Source organism: Myotis yumanensis, unplaced genomic scaffold (assembly GCF_028538775.1).
Source record: "Myotis yumanensis isolate MYYU_CA2020_CCGP unplaced genomic scaffold, mMyoYum1.0.hap1 SCAF_9, whole genome shotgun sequence".
In the NCBI taxonomy this organism is placed as follows: Eukaryota; Metazoa; Chordata; class Mammalia; order Chiroptera; family Vespertilionidae; genus Myotis; species Myotis yumanensis.
In genome coordinates this window covers 11,780,126-11,805,118 of record NW_027223760.1, presented here as the reverse complement: position 1 = coordinate 11,805,118, position 24,993 = coordinate 11,780,126, and the positions used below count along the sequence as shown (strand labels likewise).

The window sequence follows — 24,993 nt, the reverse complement described above, 5'->3', positions numbered from 1 at the left end:
GCCTGAGACTCCCTCCTGATTGAAAACGACAAACGCGCCCTCAGCCGCCAGCCTGCTCCCCATGCACTACGCACTTTAGTATTTTACTTCCGCACTTGGCCTCCTCTGAGCCTCGGTGTGCTTTTTTCTTTCCTTCTAGTTGTAGAATTTCCACTCAGCCAGCCTTCCTGTGGTTCTGGATGATGTCCATTCTGTCTTTTATTTGTATTTTTGAAGTGGTTGTTCGAGTCAGCAAACTCCGGTGTTTTTCACATATATATTTTTTTAATATTTTATTGATTTTTTACAGAGAGGAAGGGAGAGGGATAGAGAGTTAGAAACATCCATGAGAGAGAAACATTGACCAGCCTCTTCCTGCACACCCCCAACTGGAGATGTGCCCGCAACTAAGGTACATGCCCTTGACCGGAATCGAACCCTGGACCTTTCAGTCCGCAGGCTGACGCTCTATCCACAGAGCCAAACCAGTCCGGGCTACATTTATTTTTCAATGTATACATGTACACTGATAGTCTGACCGAAAACTTTATGACTCTGATATTATCCGTGGGACTTTTGCTGCTGTATCACTGATGACAGAGATTTTACATCAGGTTTATATTTTGTGACCTTCAGAGATATGCACGAGCTACTACTTTCATCCGTCAGACTATTCCTATTAGGAGACTTAACAAAATTCATCAGTGAGAACAAAGAGTCACAATCGTATATGGTTGAAACCAAAACACTGGTGGGATATAGGAAGGCAGGAAGAGTTAAGGCAGAGGCATAGAAATTGCTCTTCCCCTCTCTCGTCAATCCATGTCTATGGTCTTAAAGATAACTAGTTATGTTAAATTGTTTATTTATCTAAGATGCACCTACACTGAATTTATCTGAAAAATAAAAAAGTCGATATTAAGAAAGAAATTGTAAATGGAAGATTATGAGAGGGTTTTGCATACCAGCAGAACTTAGTGGCGTGCCATGTTTGGCATGCGTGCCAGGGGTTGCCCACCCCTGGCCTAGGTGGTCCTCACGTCCTTGCAAGCGATGTCATCACAAGATGGCCATCACAAGATAGCCACCAAAAGATTGCCACGTGCCCAGTGCCGCTCTACGTGGTGAGGTCTAGGACTCCCATGCCTCCACACGGCACAGAGGAGGCCAGTATCGGCATCTCCTCCACCTCATGTGAAGGAGGCGGGTCCCAGTGGAAGAGACGGGTCTCGGTAGAGGATGACAGCTGAGGGCGATTGGGCCCACAGGGGAGGGCAGCTGGGGTCAAACAGGCTGGCAGGGGAGGGCAGCTGGGGGGAATGAGACCAGTGGGGGAGGGCAGCTGGGGGAGATCAGGCCAGCAGGGCAGTAGTTAGGCATCAATTGGGCTGGCAGGGGAGCGGTTAGGGAGCAATCAGGCTGGCAGGCGGAAGCACTTAGAGGCAATCAGGCAGGCAGGCAGGCGAGTGGTTATGAGCCACTGGTACTGGATGGAGAGAGGGATGTCCGACATCCCTTGAGGTGTCCCAGATTGGAGAGGGTGCATGCCGGGCTGAGGGACACGACCACCCCCCATGCACGAATTTCACACACCGGGATGCTTTATTAATAAGCCATAATCAATCATCCTTAAGTTGGCGTTCATTTTGATATTTTAGGTAGAACTTTCCCCTCCTGTGTCCTCAGCTGACTCTGAGTCAATGTTTGTTAAAGAAGGGGAGGATGTACTCCGCTTCCTAGGGTAAGAAGAAAAAGAAGAAGGTCAAGGTTTTGACTCTTGAAAGGAACAATTAAACTATTCATTATTTCCTCATTTTACATAAGAATTCTGAGTGTTCCCAATTATTTACTTTTTTAGGAAGACCTCCTGCTCCTCTGACTTTGGTGTGTTTTTCTTTCTTCCATAAATATTTTTTAGCCAAAGAAGCCGCTTTCTCCAAAACCCACGTTCCTAGAAAACAGATCGGGAGACATGAACTCTACATTTGCCCTGCTTTGTCCCGCCACAGTACTTTGTCCTCCTCAAATTTACCTCGATGTCAATATCTGATGATGCCTTTGATGTCTTGAACTTGGAGAAAAAGCTGCTTGGAGGAAAATACATACCAACAGTTAGTGATTCGTGCCATTCTCCATGACTCTCGCACATATAGTTCTGGTCTTATTCGGACTATTTGGATACCTGGGTCCATATTCCTGAGCAAAATCACCACAGACCTGGGACCTTGAAAATGATTCCTTGCGTGCTGGGCTTCCAATTCTCTGTGCAGTTTAAAATGGCCCTGCAATGTCTCTGGGAGACCTATGTATGTGGCTTGGCATGGGGTATAGGCAGGATTTTCAGTGTTGCTTACTGCATTTTTAAGCATGTGCAGTGTGGACAAAAGGGGCCACATGCCAACCTGAAAAGCTCAGGGGAGGCCTGCATGGCAGTCTTGCAGACTCAGAGACCTAAAGTAACCACAAAAGATGGTCTGAAAATTCAATATTTAACTGCAAACAGGTTATAGTGGGTTGTCATGTCCTAGGCCAGAATTTTCCCTGACAAAGATCAACTTAGATCTTTACTGAGCCCATTTGTCTTTTTACCTCTAAGATAACATATCTGTGAAATGTCTGGGTAATTTGTAAATTCCTCTTTTTTCTGGACCTTCAGGGTGCAACAAATATCACCAGGACATTTCCTCATTGTTATGTTGTCAAGTTAATTGTCAACTGTTAATGATGTGGAACTATCCTGTGTCCATCTATGTAAAAGCAGCACATGTCCACCATTTCACTTTTTATCCTATCCCAGAGGTTTTCCTGCTTTTCTTTATCCCACCTCTTTAATCTATCACCAGTGGATTTCATGTAATCCACCTACATCCCTTTCCTTTGATTGCAATGCATAAATACAGATGTAACCTGCCATTCTTTGGAGCATTATCTCAATTCCTAGAGGTTCTGATTCCCAGCATGTCGACATTTTGGCTCAAATAAACTCACAAAAATTCTTTACAATGTTTTTTTTTTATGTTAACAGCAGCAAAAATTCAGCACTCTTTGGGGTCACCAACCTGCACCCAATCCTGACCCAGCCTCTCTCTCTCTGGCCTGAGCACGCCTACCAACTCTACCACTGTAATGACAGAATTGCACACATTGCTCCTATAAAGTGACATCCTTGAGATGCTTGGTGGTGTTCAGATATGCATACCCTTGATGACCCGTGTACTTTCACGAGTGTCCTTAAAGTGAACACAAAGGTTTAAATCTCTTGACTTCCATGATTTTGTGAGGTTTTCTGAATCAAGTGAATAATAAACCATTTTCAGAGGTCACCTCTGGCCGCTTACAGAAAGAGGAAGGTCCTTTCCTTATAAAATTCTACTTTAAAAATCTCCAGACCCATATTTACCTTGAGCTTCGTCTTTTTTGTAACTTCCTCCGAAAAATCTATTTTGGAAGAAAACAGCATCGTGATTATTCATACAATGACCACTCTTTCTAAAACTTTATTCCTTCTCTTTTAAGTGAGATGGTAACTTTTTGAGGACAGACTCTGCCTAGTCCTTTTACTCTTCCATAGTCCTATCTTAGGACCTTGCATGCAGCTGGCAATGCATTTTCTTGGCTGTTTCAGATAACATTCAGCACATAATTCCCAAGAAAAACTCTTAGAAGTAGCAAAGAAAATGAAAGTATCTACCCGAAACCTACACAGCAGCTCTGTTTTCTGTTACTATTTATCATTGTCGAGGAGGTCCTAATCAATGTAATAGGAAAAATGAAGTACTGGGAAGAAAGAGACAAAACCTATTTGCACATGAGATGATGCACAACCTAAAAAGCCCAAAAGCATAGATTAAAATTTTTTTGGCAGTAATATGACAACTCAGTAAGAAGGCTAAATCAAGACATGCAAATTTCAATAGCTTTCCTACATACCACAAATAATTAATAAAAAATGAAATAGGGGAGAAACCAAGATGGCGGCATAGGTAAACACCGGAAATTGCTGCCTCCCACAACAACTTCAAAAATACAATGAAAAGACAAAACAGACATCATCCAGAACTACAGGAAGGCTGGCTGAGTGGAAATTCTACAACTAGAAGGAGAGAGAAAAGCACACTGAGAGTCAGAGGAGCTGCGAAAGTAAAGTGCAGAGGTACGGAGGCTCTAGAGCACGGAAAGGTGCTGGTACCTGAGGACGTGGCTTTCTTTTTGAATCGGGAGAGAGTCTCCAGCTCCCAACTGCTCTGAACTGCAGTTCGGGGAAGTCTCTGGGGACCCAGGACTCATACCGGGAGAAACTGGACTGTCTGGCAGCGGACAAAACTCGGAAGTTGAGGGCGGCTTTCCCTCAGAGTTGCTTGCAGCAATTACTGGGACACTGAGATTCGGGGCTTCTTAGGGCAGGGCTGAGGATCAGCCATAGCTGCTTGCTCTGCCCTGTTGATTCCCTGATATCCAGCCGCACCCAGGATGAGGCAGAGGATTTGCATATGAATATCCTGGCCCTTTGCAATCTGAAAATTACCCAACAATTTGCAGCTGGGCCAGACAGACCCAGCACTTGCAAGAGAAGGCCCAAGGCCCCACAGCAGCTTGCATTGCTTCACAGCTGGGCCTCATCTGGGCACCTCCAAACCCCCCCAAAAATAAGGGGAATCTGCAGATCTCTTTGTAGCTCCTGCTGGGTAGCCTCAGGCAGAGGCTAAATTAGCACCTCCTTAGATCCAAGAGCCAGTGTACCCAGTGGTCAGAGTGGGACCATCCAGATTACAACTCCTCAGATCCATAAGGGTCACACTCAGGGGGCAGACTCAGTGATCACCAAAGCCCCAAGGAAGCAAGTCTTGCCCCAGAAGGGTGTCTTCAGCACAGAAGTTCTCCCACTGCAGACACAGCTGATTCTCACAGCCAGTTGGCCTGGAAGTCAATTCCTCCCAGTGATAACTACAACAATCGAGGCTTAACTACAACAAGACTGTGCACAAAGCCCACAAGGGGGTGCACCAAGAATATCCACCTCAGGTAATTGGGGAGACTAAGCCACTGGGCCCTATAGGACATCTAGCACAGAAGGCCACTCTATCCACACAGGGAAGCAGCCAAAATGTGGAGACAAAGAAACATGACAGAAATGGAGGAAAGCAAACTATTGGATTTAGAGTTCAAAATCACACTTTTAAGGTTTTTCAAGAACTTTCTAGAAACCGTTGACAAATTTAGTAAGACAGAAGAGACCACCAATAAATGTAGTGAGATCCTTAAGAAATCTAGTGAGAACATCGAGGGTATGAAAAAGGACCAACTAGAAATTAAGCATACACTCACTGAAATAAAGGATATTATGCAGAGTTCCAACAGCAGACTAGAGGATCGCAAGAATCAAGCCAATGATTTGAAATACGAAGAAGCAAAAAACACCCAATCAGAAAAGCAAAACTAAAAGAAATCCAAAATTATGAAGATAGTGTAAGGAGCCTCTGGGACCCCTTCAAGCATACCAACATCGGAATTATAAGGGTGCCAGAAGAAGAGAGAGAGCAAGATATTGAAAACCTATTTGAAGAAATGATGACAGAAAACGTCCCCTATCTGGTGAAAGGAATAGACTTCCAAGTCCAGGAAGTGCAGAGAACCTCAAACAAATGGAATCCAAAGGGGACCACATCAAGACACATCATAATTAAAATACCAAGAGCAAAAGACAAAGAGAAAATCTTAAAAGCAGCAAGAGAAAAAATGTCAGTTACCTACAAGGGAGTACCCATATGACTTTCAGCTGATATCTCAACAGAAACTATGCAGGCCAGAAGAGAGTGGCAAGAAATATTCAAAGTGATGAATGCCAAGAATCTACAACCAAGATTACTTTATCCAGCAAAGCTATCATTCAAAATTGAAGGTCAGATAAAGAGCTTCACAGATAAGGAAAAGCTAAAGGAGTTCATCACCCCCAAACCAGTATTATATGAAATGCTGAAAGGTATCCTTTAAGAAGAGGAAGAAAAAGAAAAAGGTAAAGATACAAATTATGAACAACAAATACACATCTATCAACAAGTGAATCTAAAAATCAAGTAAATAAATAATCTGATGAACAGAATGAACTGGTGATTATAATAGAATCAGGGGCATAGAAAGGGCGTGGACTAACTGTTCTTGTGGAGGGAAATGGAGGGGATGTGAGAAGAAAAAGGACAAAAATCATGCACCTATGGATGAGGTCAGTGGGGGTGGGGGGCAAAGGACAGGGTTGGAACTGGGTGGAGGGGAGCTATAGGGGGAGAAAAGAGAAACAACTGTAATAATCTGAACAATGAAGATTTGAGTATTTAAAAAAATTTAAAATCCCATAAAAAAATGAAAGACCATTTACAGTATCAATAAAATCTATAAAGAAACAAACTTAACAAAAAATGTTAAGACCCATTAAAACTCTTCTAAAAGACTTTAGAATGAATACACAAGTGAAGTACTATGTTCCTCCAAGGTAGTAAAGATGCCAATTCTCCTTAAATTAACCTACAAGTGCAATGTAATCCTATTCAAGTTCCAAGATGATTTTTAAACATAAACCGACCAACTGACATTTGGTAGAGAAAATATGCAATGAAATGTATGAAAAAGATCAAAAAGGAGGAGTTTAGCTTCCAAAAAGGAGTTTAAAAAGGAACTGGAATTATATAGTGACAATTATATCCTCTAGCCAGTTTTGCTCAGAGGATAGAGCGTTGGCCTGAAAACTGAAGATTCCTGGGTTCCAATCTGGTCAAGGGCACATACCCGGGTGGCAGACTCCATCCCTGGCAGGGGATGTGCAAGAGGCAGCTGATCAATGATTCTCTCATCATTGATGTTTCTATCTTTCTCTCCCTCTCCCCTCCTCTCTGAAATCAATCAAAATATATGTATAGTGATACTGCTACTGGTACAAAAAAAGATAACTGGGTCAACAGAATAGAGTCCACAGATTTCAGGTCAGTAAAGAAAGAATGAGATCTTCAATAAAACATTTTAAGACAATCGGATCTTCATGTAGGGGAGTAACAGTCAACCACAAGAAAAGCAAATAAAACCAATGATAGTTTTTTTTAATTTGAGAAAAAAAAAACAAATATTACAAAAAGGACTAGAAGAAAATATCAGACTACTTTCATACTGTGAGGTGACAAAGACCTCGCTAATAAAATTCACACCCTATAAACCAAGAGAAGATGGACAGATAGGGTGACAGATGTCTACACACAGCATACTCTTCACAGCCCTTGCCCTCTTCCACCCTAGATTGTCTTCTTCCTGTTGATTTATGGAACTCTTTTTACATTAAGTAACTTAATCCTTAGTGGCTTTCACTGAATTTCAATGTTTCAAATATTCCCCAGTGCTCTTTTTTGTTGTTGTTAATCCTCACCTAAGAATATTTTTTCCATTGTTTTTCAGAGAGTGTGGGAGGGAGGGGGCAGGAGGGAAAGAAGAGAGAGAAATAGGAATGTGACAGAGGCACATCAACTGGTTGCTTCCTGCATGGCAGGTGCCCTGCTACCCAGGTACCCGCCCTTGTCCTGGAATCAACCTGGGACCCTTCGGTGCTTGCACTGATGCTCTAACTACTGAGAAACAGCGGCTATGGCCCCAGTGTTTTTGTCTTTAAGGACACAGAACAGTGGAGTAGGAAGCACGGACTTCGCAGTCAGGCAGAACAGGGTCCTGCTTTTGCCTTTGCCACTGGGAGCTTAAGTCCATCTCCATCTATGGGAGAAGGTGGTACTATCTTCCTCACAGGATTGTGGGGATTGAATTACTCATGTATATGGAAACATCTTCATCCTGTGCTTGGCATCAACCAGTGCTAAGTTTGCTAATGGTGTCACAGACAAGGTGGTCAAATCTATCAAAGTTTCTGCCTGTGGTATCAGGCTCAAAAAGCTGTTTCCCACCACCAGATTATAAATATATTGCTTCTGTTTTCTTCTAGTATTTATACAGGTTCTATTTTTTTTTACATTTTGTAAATATGTTTGTTTAAGATGAGAATATAAATCTGCTATTATTTTCCCTCTCAAATAATTAGGTGGCTTTTCTATTCCCATTTTTCATTTTCTTCCACAGATTAGAATATTAAAATGTGACATTTCAAAAGTCTTAGGAACATATAGGTCTGAAGCCACTTGGTCTTTACACATCTCTGCTCTGCTCCATGATGTGTTCACCCAGGTATTTCTCTCTTGGGGAGGCACATTTTTAAAAATTGTTTACCATATTTTTAAGTTCTCAGGGGATGGAACTGCCTTACTATTACCTCAAAGAAAAATAGTGACACAGCTCACAAAAAAACTAGGAACAGCATGGCTGGAAGACTCTGGGAAAGCTTCATGAAGAAAGATGAACCTGAGCTGGCTTTTGAGATATTCACCAGACTTCCCCAGGGAGAGCACAATAAGGGAATTTTAGATGGGCAAAGGCATTTTAAAAAGTGGGAATGGGGCTGGTGTGGCTAGGTTATGGTGTGGGGTGCCTTTGGCTGGAATGGAGGGCTGTCATGACTGTTGAAAGGGTAAAGAAAATATGTTGGATTTATGGGGTAGAGTCAAGATCATCAGCTTACAAAATCGTTCTTTTAATGTCAGCAATCTGCCTATAGGGAAAAGTACACCATTATGTAATTGAACAAAAGGGACACAGACAAGCTCTAGGAACAGGTGACTCTAACATGACATGCTTTAGAGAAGCCTGATGCAGGATTTAGGTTGCAGTGTTTTAACTGAACCTACGAACACCATGCCTTACACACTGGAGAAGAAAGCTGCTAAGTATACCTTAAGAATTGACAAGATCACACTTTTATCATTATGCCATGTCCCATCTGCTAGGGTGACATAGCTCCATGAGGTTGGAGATTCTATATCTCTCCTCATTTTATCCAACAAAGTAAGAAATCAGGAAGAGAGTAATAGGTGAGTACATCAACTCAACCTCGTACATTTTGAGTTGAAGAAATTTTGCTATCATATCAAATCAGGCCTATAAAACTTAAGTTTCAAAATAGTCTAGTGGCTGGTATGGCTCAGTTGATAGACCATTAGCCTGTGGACTGAAAGGTCCCAGGTTCAATTCCAGTAAAGGGCACATGCCTGTGTTGCGGGCTTGCTCAAAATAAGGGCCTTGCAGGAGGCAGCCCATCATTGATGTTTCTATCTCTCTCTTCCTCTCCCATCCTCTCTGAAATCAATAAAAATATATATTTTTGCTGAAACCGGTTTGGCTCAGTGGATAGAGCATCGGCCTGCGGACCGAAAGGTCCCCGGTTGGATTCCGGTCAAGGGCATGTACCTGGGTTGCGGGCACATCCCCAGTAGGAGATGTGCAGGAGGCAGCTGATCGATGTTTCTCTCTCATTGATGTTTCTAACTCTCTATCTCTCTCCCTTCCTCTCTGTAAAAAATCAATAAAATATATTTTAAAAAAATAAAATAAAAATATATATTTTTAAAATGGTCTAATGGCTTGTTATCTTGATTTCATTTTCAGAGATTTCAAGGAGTGGGCTTCCTTTAGACATCCCAAGAATATAATTTGTAATAAAAAAAAGAATAAAGCATATCTCAGTGCTCATGACTAAAGAAGAACATCAAGTAGGAGTAGACAGGACAGTGGCTTTGATTTTCAGGTTGTGGGTTCTGAACCTCCTCAAAGATGGACTATATATTGGAAATCTGAATTAACTGTTGTCTTACCACAAGGAGACAGAAAACTACAAAATAAAACGTTGTTACTGCAATCACAGGTGATGCAATGATGATTTCCTTCTTATATCTTGGCACTTCTTGCCTGAGCTAGAAGGAGGAGGAGGAAGAGGAAGACGAGGGAGAGGAAGAGGGGTCGGTGGAAAGGGAGGGGAAGAAGAGGAGGTGGAGGATGAGGAGGAGGAGGAGAATGAGGGGGAGGAGAATAAGAAGAACAAGAACACCAACAACAACATTAAAAAAAACCCACAAAGATACAGAAAGCATAAAAACTAACTATTCTCTAGCCTATTCTAATGAATTGCTAGCTATTCTTAACTACTACTCTAAAACCCCACCTTTCCACATGGTTCTTAAGCAATATACCAAATCTTATAGGTTTTTAAAGAACATACCACATCTGATGTGTTATGTAATCTGATCATTAGCATGTTCTTGTACAATTTGTTTATTTTAGAATTTACGTCCTCTTCTCATGTACCCTAGGAACAGTGGCACAGATCTCTAAATGAGCAAAGTGGAAGATCACTGTCTAAGCCAAAGTCACATGATCAAGACAGGACTGAGAGGAGGTGCTCCTGGTCTTCCTACCTGAGTACTTTCATGGCATGTCCTAAATCAGTGATGGCGAACCTTTTGAGCTCGGCGAGTCAGCATTTTGAAAAACCCTAACTTAACTCTGGTGCCATATCACATATAGAAATTTTTTGATATTTGCAACCATAGAAAAACAAAGATTTATATTTTTGATATGTATTTTATATATTTAAATGCCATTTAACAAAGAAAAATCAACCAGAAAAATGAGTTTGTGTGTCACCTGTGACAGGTGTGTCATAGGTTCTCCATCACTGTCCTAAACTGACTACAAGTCCAGGTCAGGTGTTTCAGGACCTGTCCTTACCTCATTAGACACCCTCTCTTCCTGCTTCCCGAGGGTTTGCATCCTCTCATCTTTCCATTGTTTCTCATTCCACTCTGCGTTGGATATCTTTACTTCCTGCTGCTCAGTGAGCAGTCTCATCAGAAGGCCTATTCCAGAAAAGAGTTTCCTCGGTTAATTTTTGAAACTTGAATGGTTAAGTTCAGGTTTAAGAGAAGGATTTCATCTGTTGTTTTTCAAATGATTCAGGGACATATCTGCATCATATACATTTGAAAGAGGCAGTTTAATGAATGGTAATAAAGTTGATTCTATATCTTCTAGATTTCCCTCCAAGAAATAAGGCAATTGGTAATTTAGTGCACTATTAACATCACTTTTATCATTAAAGTCTAGCTGCTCACTCATAATGGATGCGGAAGTGTCGCCTTTTTTGACTGAGGATGCCCTCTCTGGCTCAATGGTCAGCTCAGTGCTGGAGTCCTGCCGGGCCTGTAATGTGTTCATTAGCGGTCCTTTTATTATGAGTTCTTCATCTGTCAAAAAAGAAGAAATCGAATTTGATATTGAAAGACTCACGGGATAGTTATTTGTCAGCCCACAGCCATACATCCAAGTCCAATATATAGGGAATCAGCAAGTATCTGAGTGCCGTTTGGAGAAGAGAAATATAAACCCCAACTTACATCTATGATTGTCCACAAAACAAAAGGAGAAACTGTCTCTTTTTTTAAAGTGGTTAATTACTTAGAACATTCCATAGCATGACATATGGTGACTATATTTAGGATTATTCCATTGGTCCCCAAGGGCCAACTGCCGGTTACTGGAGGAAAGCCAGGGCTGGAAGACCCACTCAGTTAGACGCTCTGCAGATCTACTGTGAGCTCCTCACATTCACGCACCCATCCTGTCCTGCTTCAGATGCAGAGGGGGCCTGAGCCTTCCTCTCTCCGCTCTTCAGAATGCTTGTGTTCTTGCTACCATCACAGATGACCACGATTAACACCCACGGCTAACACGTCCTCATCTGGACACACCCTTCTCCACTAACCCACCGATTCCTCACTTGAGCCCTGCCTTCACATATGCCAGCCCCATAACAGACGGCTCTATACAGAAAAAAAAAGTCTACCCTCACTCTGTGCTTAAGATATAGGCAGGCATCTAGGATGTACATTAAGAGACTTGCCATGTTGTGTACCACTGTGGAATGTTCAATAAATCTATGGAATAATATTTGGGGTTCTAAAATACATAAGGGAAAAATAACTTTTGTCAGATGCCTACTTTGTGATCATTTCATGTCATTTCTTATATTTTCAGCTGTACTTGGGGAACCATCCAAAGATTCTGACTGTGTGAAGGTCAAGTGCACCATTGTGCAGCTGGTACACAAGAATTTTCAGAAGAATTAAAAGTATTGCTGGTTGTGATAAGGGTGAGAGAAGGAGGTAACGTCCTGGGAAAGAGCATGGGCTTGTGGAGAGCCCCAAACTGGGAGCTGGAGACCTGGGCACGAGGTGACAGCTGTCAGCCCTTTCTGGTCTTGTTTTCACTCACCTTAAAAGGAGATGAAAATGCCTGTTCTGCCCACTGTTGGGGCAGAAGGGAGTAATATCATTGGTCAAAACATTGTTTTCAAAATAAGCAACACTGACTCTATATCAGTAGCACAGATCACTGATAGAAACTTGTATTTAAGCTCTCTGGGCATGAAAACACATTTGGGAAGTTATCAAGTAGCTGCCAATAAACCTAACGTGTGGAAAAATACTTAAAAGCACACGACTGTTTGGTGGATAGAACACCTTGTGCTTCAGAGCAAGTTCAGAGGTGCATAGTCTTTAAAGAAAGAGCCCTCCCATGCCATAGAAGGGCTGGGTAGCAGCTTCTGGTGATGGATCCAAAAACTCTCAGGTTCCAAATAAAACTTACATAAAACAGCATCATTTGTACTCTTTTCATAAACTTGCAAAACAAACAAAATAAAAATGTATCTTCATCTGTCTACACTGCAAAGGGCAATTGAAACCTAATGCATACAAAAGAGTTTACAAACTGTGACACTCTAATGAACAAGTTCTCATTTGGAAGCAAAGCACCCAGCAGAGAGCACAACACACACGATGTAGCCATTAATGGTAATACCCTTCCCTTCATCTGACTTTTAGCAAAGTGAAGTTCTTAAAATTTTAGAGTTGAACTCTGAGTAATTGAATAAGAATAATACAGTTACTTTATTTGCCTAAAAATGTATCGTCATTGATTACAAATAAAAAATGAAAACAAAATAAAAATTAAAAAGTTTATCATCAGGCAATTGAGACTCACCACAAGGTGTGTCGGTCACACATTCGATCTCACAATTCAGTTTGACTGTCTTTGCAACAGCCTCAATATGATTTTTAAATTGGCAGAGGCAGCAGGCCAAATGGTTAGGTAAGATACTATAAATGGAAACATACAGAATTATATTAGTGACAAAGGAGTTACTTGGAAAACAGTTGTTTTTTAAAACTTAAACATGCACCTACTGTATGACATAGCCATTCCACTTTCAGGCACTTATCAAGAGAAATTGAAGTATATTTCCATAAACAGACTTGTACATAAATATTCACAATAGCTTTATTGGTAATAGTCAAAAATTGGAACAAGTCAAATAGCCATCAATGTTGAAAAATACGGATATATCCATTTTTAATGGAATACTATTCAGCAATAAAAGGACATGAATTATTGATAGGCAAAACAACATAGACTAAACCTATATAATAAAAGACTAATATGCAAATCGACCAAACTGCAGAACGACCAGTTGCTATGATGTGCACTGACCACCAGGGGGTAGATGCTCAATACAGGAGCTGCCCCTTGGTGATCAGTGCACTCCCACAGAGAGAATGCCTCTCAGCCAGAAGCTGGGCTCATGGCTGGTGAACACAGCGGTGGTGGTGGTGGTGGTGGTGGCGGGAGCCACTCCTGCCTCCACAGCAATGCTAAGGATGTTCAAGTGCTAGCTTAGGCCCACTACCTATAGGGAGCTGTCACTGGGCATCCACCAGGATCTGGGCTGAGAGATACTCCCCCGCCCCCCTGCCCCCATTGCACGATTTTCATGCACTGAGCCTCTAGTCTTAAAATAATCAGCTGAAGAAAGGAGGCCAGTTAGAAAAGAGTAGATACTATACGATTTCATTTATATAAAATTCTAGAAAATGCAAACTAACCTATAGTAACACAAAGCAGATCAGTGTTTGCACAGGAATTGGGGAGGGCAAGGAGGAGTGGGAAGGAAGAATTATAAAAGGGACATGATACAGCTTTTTGAGGTTATAGACAGTTTGATTTAATGATGGCTTTGTGGTGTGCAGGAGGCAACCAATCAACCAATTGATATGTCTCCCTCACATTGATCTCTCTCTCTCTCTCTCTCTCTCTCTCTCTCTCTCTCTCTCTCTCTCTCTCCCTTTTATCCCACTCTCTTCCTCCCTTCCACCCTCACTAAAAATCGATAGGAAAAATATCTCCTGGTTAGTATTAAAAAAAGACAAAAAAAAAACACAAAAAAACACTCCAGCCTGCCGGTGTAGTTTAGAGACTGAGAATTGACGTACGAACCAAGAGGTCACAGTTGGATTCCGGGTCAGGGCACAGGCCTGGATGCAGGCTCAATCCCCACTAGGTTACATGCAGGAAGCAGCTGATCAATGATTCTCTCATCATTGAGGTTTCTCTCTCTCTCTCTCTCTCTCTCTCTCTCTCTCTCTCTCTCTCTTTCTTTCTCTCCCCCCTCCCTCTGCCTCTCCCTCTCTAAATAAAAATATATATTTTTTAAAAACTTCTGGTCTTCAGTGATAAGTTTAATAGAAGGCACAACCTTGGAAAAGATATTTAGTAAACACATATCTTACAGAAAGGACTTGATATAAAACACTCTTAACACTTAATAATAAGATAAATATCAAATTAAAATGGATTTGAACAGACACTCCATTGAAAAATGTATTTTTCACATAGACATTCCACACATCAGCTATTAGAAAATGCAAGTTAGAATCACACTGCAATACAAATGCATTCCTACTAGAAAGGCTAATTTAAAAAATCAAACAGAAATATAAAGGTCAGGTGAAACTGTGGAGCAATTGCAACTCTCATCTACTGCTGGCGGGAAGGCGAGATGGAACAACCACGTTAGAACACAGTTAGGCAGTTTCTTTACTAGTTAGATATGCACTCAGCATATAATGCAGCAGCCCCCCCCTTAGGTATCTTACTCCAAAGCAATGAAAATGTATGTTCACACAAAGACCTGCATGTGAGTATTTTTAGCATCTCTATTCATAATAGCCAAAAAACTAGAAACAGCTCAAATATCCATTACCCGATTACTACAGAAACAAACTAGTATATACACACAATTGGAATACTATGCAGCGATAAAAAAAGAAATGTACTACTGATAGATGCAACAACTAAGATGGATCTCAAAAGGATCATGCTACATGAAAGAAGCCACACACAAAAAGCTACACTACATACAGCATGTCAAACTCACAGCCCACGGCCACATGCCTCATTTATTTGGATCGTGTTAGCTTTTGAGTTTGACACACTTGCTCTACATGATTTCATTTATAAGACACTCTGTAAAAGGCAGGACTATAACAATAAAAAATCAGACCTGTACTTGACAGGGGCTGGAGGTGGGAGGAGGAACTGACTGCAGATTAATATGAGGGGACCCTAGCCAGCTTGGCTCAGTGGATAGAGCATCAGCCTGTGGACTGAAGGATCCCAGGTTCGATTCCGGCCAAGGGCACATGTCAGGGTTGCGGGCTCATTCCCCAGTAAGGGGTGTGCAGGAGGCAGCCAATCAATGATTCTCTCTCATCATTGATGTTTCTATCTCTCTCTCCTTCTCCCTTCCCCGCTGAAATCAATAAAGAAATACATTTTAAAAAAAAGGAGAAATATGAGGGGCCCTGTGGGGATGATAAAAGTGTTCTGGATCTCTAATGTGATGGTGCTACATTTATCAAGACTGCACATTTATCAGAACTCACGAAACTGTACGCTTTAAAAGAGAGAATTATATTAAATACAAATTATACTTAAATAAACCCGACTTAAGAAAATAAAAAAGCAAACCATAAGAACCAAGTGAAAATAAATATAAGAAAAATCAACTTGCCGAAACCCGTTTGGCTCAGTGGATGGAGCCTGCGGACTGAAAGGTCCCAGGTTCGATTCCGGTCAAGGGCATGTACCTGAGTTGAGGGCACATCCCCGGTAAGGGATGTGCAGGAGGCAGCTGATCGATGTTTCTCTCTCATCGATGTTTCTAACTCTCTATCTCTCTCTCCCTTCCTCTCTGTAAAAAATCAATAAAATATATTTAAAAAACAAAAAGAAAAATCAACTTACAGTTTTTCTAATTCAGGAGCTGTCATGAGAATGTTATCAAGTGTTGTCAATGTCACTTGTGTTCTTCCCATGTCTCTGAAGGAGAAGGACCAAACATGCATGATATGAACCCAAAGACAAAAATTTTATTCTTGAAAAAGACACTTAACAACATCTGTTGACCTAAATTCTGGCTTCTCTGTCAAGCCAGCTCCATAATTCAAGGTGCTTTAGTTTATTTTCCATACATAATCATTTTAGAGAGCTCTTCTTGAAGAAATTTAAATGTATTGCATCATCAAATTAATGTATTTTCATCATCAAACTAATGACTTTGGTGAACAGTACAATGTGTTATTTTGTTTTTGTGTTACCATCATCCTACTTCTCATTCTCTGTTCCAACCACTATTTGATCACTTTTTTAAAAAAGCACAGAATGTATAACTTCTTCCTTTTTTCTTTTTGAGATCCATGGTATTTCTCCATGCATCTACATGTTTCATGGCCGAATGTGTTTTTCAACACTGCTCCCTTTCTCTGCTGGCTGTCTTGCCCTTGTACATTTTTTATCACTTTTCTGTGCCAATAAATCATTTTTGAGAATAACCCAGTTAAAATTTAAATTATGAGTTTTTTTGTCAAAATGCAAAATTGTTCTTCTTTGACAAAAGTAAGAACAGAAATCATCTCATGAGCCATGAAATTGTTGCAATACTTACAAATATTTCAATGCTGGCAAATTAAAAAGATATGGATCTTGAACAGTCATCAGAGGATTTTCATGTAGAATTCTGGAAAATGCAATAGAATTAAAATTGTCTGCATTTTTAATAACTGCTATGAAAGTTTATATTCATTTTGTTGGTTCAAAACGTGAAGTTTAAAAAAATCATTTTTCGTCTATTCCCAGAGATCACCCTTAGAATCTGTAAAGCATTCTCTTTTGTTGTTGTTAATCTTACCTGAAGATATTTTTTCCACTTCTTTTTTTAGAGAGAGTGAGAGAGAGAGACAAAAAAACAACAACAGCACATCGATGTGAGAGAGACACATGGGTTGGTTGCCTCCACCACATGACCCAATGAGGGCCAGAAATAGAACCTACAACTCAGCTGTGTGCCCTTGACCAGGTATTGAACCCAGAATCCCTTGTTGTATGGGCCAATGCTCCAACCACTGTATAACACAGGCCAGGGCTACAAAGGATTCTTAATTGGGGAACTACCCAAGTCTCTGAATGATAAAGTGCAGAAGAGAAAGTAAAAAATAAAAAAGAAGAAGAAAGAAGTGGATAGCAAAGAAAAATATACTGAAGAACCTTTCAGATTGAAAACCCCATTATTAACTATGCTGAGAGGAAGCTCCTGCTCTACAGAAAATCCATTTCTTTTTTCTTTTTTTCAATATTTCTTTATTCATTTCAGAGAGGAAGGGAGAGAGAGAGAGATAGAAACATCAATGATGAGAGAATCATTGATATGCTGCCTCCTGCACACCGCCTACTGGAGATCAAGCCTGCAACCCAGGCATGTGCCATTGGCCAGTATTTAAACTGGGACCCTTCAGTCCCCACGGCGGTGCTCTATCCAGTGAGCAAAGCCGGCCAGGGCAAGGAAATACCATTTCCAATGTCCTCATAATTCAAGGTGCTTTTCTATCATCTCCAGAACTTTTTAAAAATCCAGTGTAAACCATCCAGATGAATAGAAAAATAGACCTAATTCCTTGCTTTTGGAGCCACAAATGGGATAGATGTAAGAGGAACTGGTGAAAGCCATGCTCCTATCACATACTCCCATGTGTATTCTTGCATCACAGGCTTCCTTACAATGTATGTAATCACCTATTTACTTGTCAATTTCTTGACTATTAGTGCCTGACATTTACTAGGAATTTAATGGATGCTTGTTTAAAAAATAAATAATATTTTGATTACATATCAATCAAATAAATAAATTTCTTAATTGACACAAACTTTTATTCCCAGTGCTGAAATAAATTTTCCCCTCAATTCAGTATTATCACCCTCCCCCCTCAATTCTTGAAAACAAACAAGCCCATGCCAAAAGTCAGTTCTGGGAAAGCAGAGCATGGCATATGTCAGTTAAACAAGTCTCTTGGACACTTTGTACCTTAGTTTCCTCATTTAAAGAAGAAAAAAAAACTGAGCTTATACCCAGCCAACCAATCACTGTATGAAGTTTTTACACATAGCTTTTACATGTGTTCATCTTCTATTTCACTTACAACTTGTGTAACAGCTGCATTCCATGCCAGGTCTGAAATGTTCCAAAGTTCACTTTGGTGATTAAATTGCAACCAAGATTTCTATTAAAAAAAGACAAGAGCAAAAGAAGAGAAAAAAATTCTTTCAGATCACTTATCCTTTAGCAGAGATTCTAATTTATATATGATAAAACAACCTCAATACTCCCTCTATATACCAAAATTCTTACTATGGGAGATATTTGCTTATGGTTTATGCTTTCATGTTTATACATGTGGTGCATTAGATAAAAAAAATGCTTCTATTAAACTGATCTATATTTCTCTGAAATAAAGCTACACAACCTCAACACTATTGACATTTGGGGCTAGATAATTCTTTATCATGGGGAACTGTCCTTTGCCTTGAACAATAATTCTGGCCTCTGCCACTAGATGCCATTAGCAAATCTACAGTTCTGACAACTACAACTCTCTTTGGCTATTGCCAAGTGTCACCTGGTGCAAAATCACCCTGGTTGAGAACCACTGCTATAGTATGGTTCATACTGTTTTTAACTTTTTGAGGAAAGTCCATACTGTCTTCCACAGTGGCTACACCAGTCTGCATTCCCACCAGCAGGGGAGGAGGCTTCCTTTTTCTCCACAGTCTCACCAGTACTTATCATTTGTTGATTTGTTGATGATAGCCATTCTGATTGGTCTGAAATGTTATCTCATTATTGTTTTGAGTTGCATCTCTCTGATGATTAGTGACTTTGAACATGTTTTCATATGTCTCTGGGCGTTCTGTATGTCCTCTTTCACAAAGTGTCTATTTAGACCTGTTGCCCATTTTTGTTGGATTATCTATCTTCCTTTTGTTAAGGTGTATGAGTTCTCTGTAAATTTTGGAGATTATACCCTTATTGGAAAAATCATTGGCAAATATGTTCTCCCATGCACTGGGCTTTCTTGTTGTTTTGTTGATGGTTTCTTTTGCTGTGCAGATAGAATGGTTCATTCGGAATGTGACAGAATTCCCACACTAATCTATACTAGAGACAAATGGGATTTTCTACATAAATTTAGTAGTTTTCTAGTAATAAAATTTTAATCTTACTTCAAAATAAATAACAAAAAGGTTTACAATTATGTTTTATGAAATTCCTAAACACAATGAGGTTATATTTATAACTTACATATATTGTAAAAGAGGTAATGAATCAAATGCATTCTTTTCAATAAATTCTATCTTATTACAGGACAAGTCCCTAGAAAAAGTAAAAGAAAAATAGTGTTTAATTACTTATTAGTATCTAATTAGTAGGAATAACTGGTAGAGCTTACAATAATATTGAATACACAGGTTTAGTCTAAACTGAAAACCTTAAGAATTGTGATTTGAACCATCTAGAACCCATTATACTGCCCTCACTCAAAAGTCTCACCATCAGGATCTTCACAAATACAACATACAACTATAGATCTGGATACATTTTGAAGGTATTTATTCCTGAGAGCAGAAGAATTAATTAGAAGACCCTTTGCGGTCTCATCAAATTTAGATTATGAGCTAAAGTTTATATCTTCGTGTACATTTATAAATGTCTAACATTAAAAAAAATAGTCTCACATCTACACACCTCCATGGTTTACTTCTGTGTTTTAGACAAATTCAATACCAGAAGAAATAAATGATGCCTTTTCACATAACTTAAAAGGAAGTGACTGCTCTAAATAATACAGAACTTTCAACTAATACAGAACGTTGAACTAATGATACTTTCTATTATACTAATAGCAATTCATTTCTTATTATACATTGTTTTAATATCCATGTATTTAATGGCTTCAGTTGTACAGTGGTCGGACAACACAACACAACATGGTGCTGGATTTTTATTTGAAAACACCATCCCTTGTCTATAATTCACTGTCTTATTTCCATTGATTCCACTTTAGTCCCTCACTTTTCTCACTTTTCTCCTCACTTTTCTAACTGTCTTCTGACTGGTGTTTCCATCTATAATCTCGCCTTTGCTAAACCATCCTGCACACAGCCACCAGATTAACACTCCAGAAGTGGTTCTCAAATACCAAGTCAGCATCACTTGGGAACTTATTAAAGATGGAAATTCTCAGTCCGACTGTGGAGCGACTGAATTAGTAACTGAGGGTACAGCTTGGGTTTTAACAAGCCCTCCAAGTGACTCTGTTGTAGGCTAAAGCTTCTCCTCGAGCAATGGTGTGATAACTTGGTACTTGGTATTCAAAACTCCAGAAGATCTGGCTCTAATCTCCTCCTCCGCCTACGTGTACTCTACAGCTACTCAAGGTATATTTTCCCAAGCTCCTTTTGCAAGCTTATTCTACTCAAGATGTCTGTCCATTGATCCCCAAAAGCCCTTCAAGGTCGTGTTCAAACAGCATTGCTCTACTGACATCTTTGCTGATCCAACATAAAGTCTTTTTTACCTCTGCTGTCACCAAAACCAATTTATATATTCATTTCTTACCAAATTTTAATAGAGTTATTTTTGCATCCTATCTCCTCTGAGTACAAACTCCTTAAAGTATGGATTGGGTCTTGCTCATCAGCATTGTCTACTGACATGCAAACAGGTGCAAACTGAAATATTTATCAAATAAACAAATAGCTGGGAAGTAGAGAGAAAAATGATTTTTAAAAGAAATGTAGTTTTATTATTTCATGGCTCCCTCTTGTGTGAGACTGCAGCACATAGTCTTCCATTTATTACTTGTGCTCTGTGGTTTGAGTTGATATGTTTATTTTCCCTATGAGAGCATCAATTATCAGAAGGCTAGGAACCCTGACATAGCTATCTTGTGCCTATAGTTCTAGGTACAGTGCTTGGCATGTTCTGTTTTAGATTGCTTATTGATAGGCATTTTTTAATGGATGGGGATATTTTATGCTAGCATCAAATAGGTAGCTTACAAAGTATTTCACAGTAGAAGTAATGAATGACATAACCTATTGAGCAGTTATTTACTTCATTTTATTTCCTCCAAACTGTATGGAAGGTTTGAAAGCGAGATAGCAAGAAGACCAATATAAAAGTGGATGTCCCTCTGAAGTTTGAAAGGTTTAATAATACAAATGACTATTTTTAGTGTCATGTGAGGCTCTTTATACCTACTTGCCTGAAGCCTTCCATATTTGCAGAAAGAATCCATTTGCTAAATAGCATCATTCATTAGCCTAGTAAGGATTAATGACAGACACAGCTCTGGGTGCCATGGACAAAGAATCATAGTTGAGTTTTTATCGTAACCAACATCTCCCTATTTCTAAGTAAATAGGATACTAGGCAAGCATTTCTTCCTTGACAAGGAGGCTGAAGAGATTTTTATTTTGTAATTAGTGAAGTCAAGTCAGGGGCATTTCTGATATATTTACTTAGTGGAGACATTTCTAATACCACTTAACCATCATTTTAAACATTTATTTTTAGTATTGGTATACCAATTCTTGCATTGAAATCCTCAACACCAGTCTGCTCTCTTCATAATATAATATGTTCTTAATAATATTTTTTACATAAGTCATCTGCTAAAACATTTAATTGTAAATGTTAATCTAATTTAGAATCAATTATTAAAAAATTTTGGGTCAATGGCATTCAAATTAATGTAAATGCTTTATAGTTTCTTGTCCTATAGGAGGCAATTTGAGGTTAAGCTAAATTCCTCTCATTTGACTAAATCAACATTTTAAAACCTTTTATGTAAAGGTCAGAAAGTAAATATTTTGGGCTTTGCAGGCCACAAATAGTCTGTCTTGCATATTCTTCTTTGTTTCTTTTCTTTCAAAGTCCTTTAAAAGTGTGAAAATCCTTCTTAACTTATGTGCTGTAAGATCAAAAATATCTGGGGGAGGAAGGAGGTGGCCAGGGAGAGGTAAATGGGGGGGAAAGGATACTTATGTAATACTTTAAAAAATAAAGAATTTAAATTTAAAAAATGTAATGAGCAATCATAGGCTCAATTTGATTCTTGGGCCCTAAACTAAATATAAATATAAGCAGATGGTATATAAACCTTATATAACAAGGCTCATAATGGTGTGTATCATTACTCAGACCTCATCACCACTTTTACTCCATAACTGAAGAGTTTTTCCTATCAATATCTTGTCTAGAGGGCAAAACTGAAACTGAAAATGCATAGGAGATATTAAATGCTAGAGATGAGCTACACAGACTTATGGAATTGTAGAATTTTATTGCTGGAAGAAATTGTAGAAATTTTTTCATTTGAACCCCTTATTTATTTTATAGATAATATAACTAAAATCTCATAAGTAAATACAATTAACTTACAAATACTGGAGGGAAGCCAGGCCTTCAAATGAATCTTTACGTAATTCTCTCAAATTATTTGCACTGAGATTTCTGAAAAATGAAAAGTTTATATCTGGATCAAAATGCAAAATAACTACAATTATTTCCTGCACAGAAATATATATGGGGAAACCCGGGTAATGGTGCCCGCGAAATACCCTAATTCTTATTTAATCGAAGGAAGATAATCTGTGTGTTTTTTTTCAAACCTTTCTTCTCCTGTCCTCTTTTGCAAACAATATAGCATTCTACAATGGATTCACTTTCTTTACTCAGCTTTCTTTCTTTCCAAAGAACTTACCAATATTTGAAATGATATGTACCTAGTTAATACGTATATATGTGTGTATATATATATACACAATATAGGCCTAGTGCACAAAGTTCATGAATAGGGTAGGGTCCACATACCTGGCTGGTGATCAGGGCTAATTGGGACCTTCCGGCTGCCTGGCCAGGGCCTCCCTTCCCTGGTTGCTGGCTGCTGGCCAGGGCCTTCCTTCATTTGTTTCGCACCACTCCCTGATGGTCAGTGCACATCTTAGCAAGCCATCGGCCTCCCAGTTGAAATCCCATGGGGACAATATGTATATTAGGCTTTTATATATATAGGTATTCATTTTCATTTTATATACTTGTAAACCCCTTGAAAAATGGAGTAATTTGCCTACTTTGTTCTTGAGCATGTAATTCTGGCACATAAAACAGTTCCTGGCACACAGCAGACGTTCCATAAATACCTTTTCCATGATTTCAGAAAATGACAAACATCATTTTCAGTCTACTACTTTTGTTTAAAACAAATCATCCATTTACTATTACTCATGAGAATAAGCACAGCTTTATAGGCAAGGAACTGTCTTTCTTTTCCTCAACATTTGTGACTATTAATCTTTGGAGACAAGAGCCCTGTGAAAATTTCATAAAACTATGGACCCTTTCCCTAGAAAACTACACTTTCTTGAATACATGCCAAAGTGTGCATATAATTTTCATTTGCTGATTACCACTTCAGGCCAGAGTCGGTGAATAGCATTGTACGGATTGAATTCAGGGGGCCAAACCTGAATGGGAAATAAAATTACATCTCTATTTTCACAAACATCTATCAAAAATTAGCATTGCCCTACCTTGTGAATGTAGGCAACAAGCCATACTGGATTAACAGTATAGTACTTCATTAGGTCTCCAATAAATTCACAGATGTTTTCATATAATATATTTGTTGCAGATATCTCAAAATAACATTTATTCTCATCACTACATTGAAGTTATAATAGTTATCAGGTCAACCACTACAGATTGTGTTACTTATAAGAGGAGCAGATTTGCCATGGCTGGTTTTGCTTAGTGGTTAGAGTGCTGGCCAACAAACCAAAAGGTCATGGGTTCAATTCCCAGTCAAGGGCACATACCTTGGTGGTAGGTTCAATCCCTAGCCCCAAACCAGCAGGAGGCAGTCAATCGATATCTCTTTCTCATGTCTTTCTATCTCTCTCTCTCTCTTTCTCTCTTTCCCTCTTTCCACTCTCTTTGAAAAATATTAATGGAAAAAATATCTTAGGACAAGGATTAAAGAAAAACGTAAAAAAGAGAAGTAGTATCAATAATATTTTTATTGCTTTAATTTAAAAATATACTTTTGTTAATTTTACAGAGGAAGGAAGAGGTAGAAAGAGAGAGAGAAACATCAATGATGAGAGAGAATGATTGATCAGCTTCCTCCTGCACAGCCCACTGGGGGTTGAGCCTGCAACTGGGCATGTGTCCTCAATGGGAATCCCACAGGGACTTCGATGTGCATAGGCTGACACTCAACCACTGAGCCATGGTGGCTGGCCTTTCAATAATCTATTTTTTAAAAATATTTTAGTCCTAGCTGGTTTGGCTCAGTGGATAGAATGTCTGCCTATTGACCAAAGGTCCCGGGTTCAATTCTGGTCAAGGGCACATACTTGGGTTGCAGGCTCTTCCCCAGCCCAGGCCTGTTAGGGGCTCCTGCAGGAAGCAACCAATCAATGTGTCTCTCTCACACTGATATTTCTCTCTGTCTTTACCTCTCTCTTACACTCTCTCCAGAAATCAAAGGGAAAATATCCTCAGGGGAGGATTGAAAAATAAATAATCATAGGAAAATAAAAAATGTTTTTAAATACGCATTTTAATAATAGCTTTCCTTTATTTTCATATATATTTTAACTTATACATCTTTTAAAAATATAGTCCTCAAGAATATAGGCTTCTGCACATAACCAAGAGATATTTGGGAGGAAAAATGGTAAGAAATGGTGCAGTGTGGGGGGTCCACTGACTCTAAGTTAGGAACCTCTTCTTTCCAAGGTATAAATCTCAAGCTGACTTAGAAATCTCCAAACCTGCCTGGCCAGCAGGGCACAATGTTTGAA

At 39.4% G+C, this 24,993-nt stretch overlaps 1 protein-coding gene across 4 annotated transcripts; it reads right to left on the bottom strand.

Moving 5' to 3' along the window:
• Positions 1 to 1,562: 1,562 nt before the first annotated feature.
• LOC139016751 (leucine-rich repeat-containing protein 37B-like) lies at positions 1,563 to 16,801 on the bottom strand. 4 transcript variants are annotated; one of them, XM_070424977.1, is made up of 10 exons: positions 16,736 to 16,801; positions 16,036 to 16,110; positions 12,937 to 13,052; positions 11,007 to 11,138; positions 10,624 to 10,751; positions 9,711 to 9,809; positions 3,380 to 3,417; positions 2,012 to 2,066; positions 1,830 to 1,930; positions 1,563 to 1,715 (listed from the first exon to the last, which is right to left on the bottom strand). In XM_070424977.1, the coding sequence occupies exons 1-10, from the start codon at positions 16,783 to 16,785 to the stop codon at positions 1,634 to 1,636; spliced, it is 876 nt and encodes a 291-aa protein (XP_070281078.1). In that variant the 5' UTR covers positions 16,786 to 16,801; the 3' UTR covers positions 1,563 to 1,633. The 4 variants fall into 4 exon arrangements, with proteins under 4 accessions (XP_070281078.1, XP_070281079.1, XP_070281080.1 ...); XM_070424978.1 differs by having other exon boundaries at positions 2,012 to 2,063; XM_070424979.1 differs by lacking the exon at positions 9,711 to 9,809.
• Between the last annotated feature and the right edge of the window lie 8,192 nt (positions 16,802 to 24,993).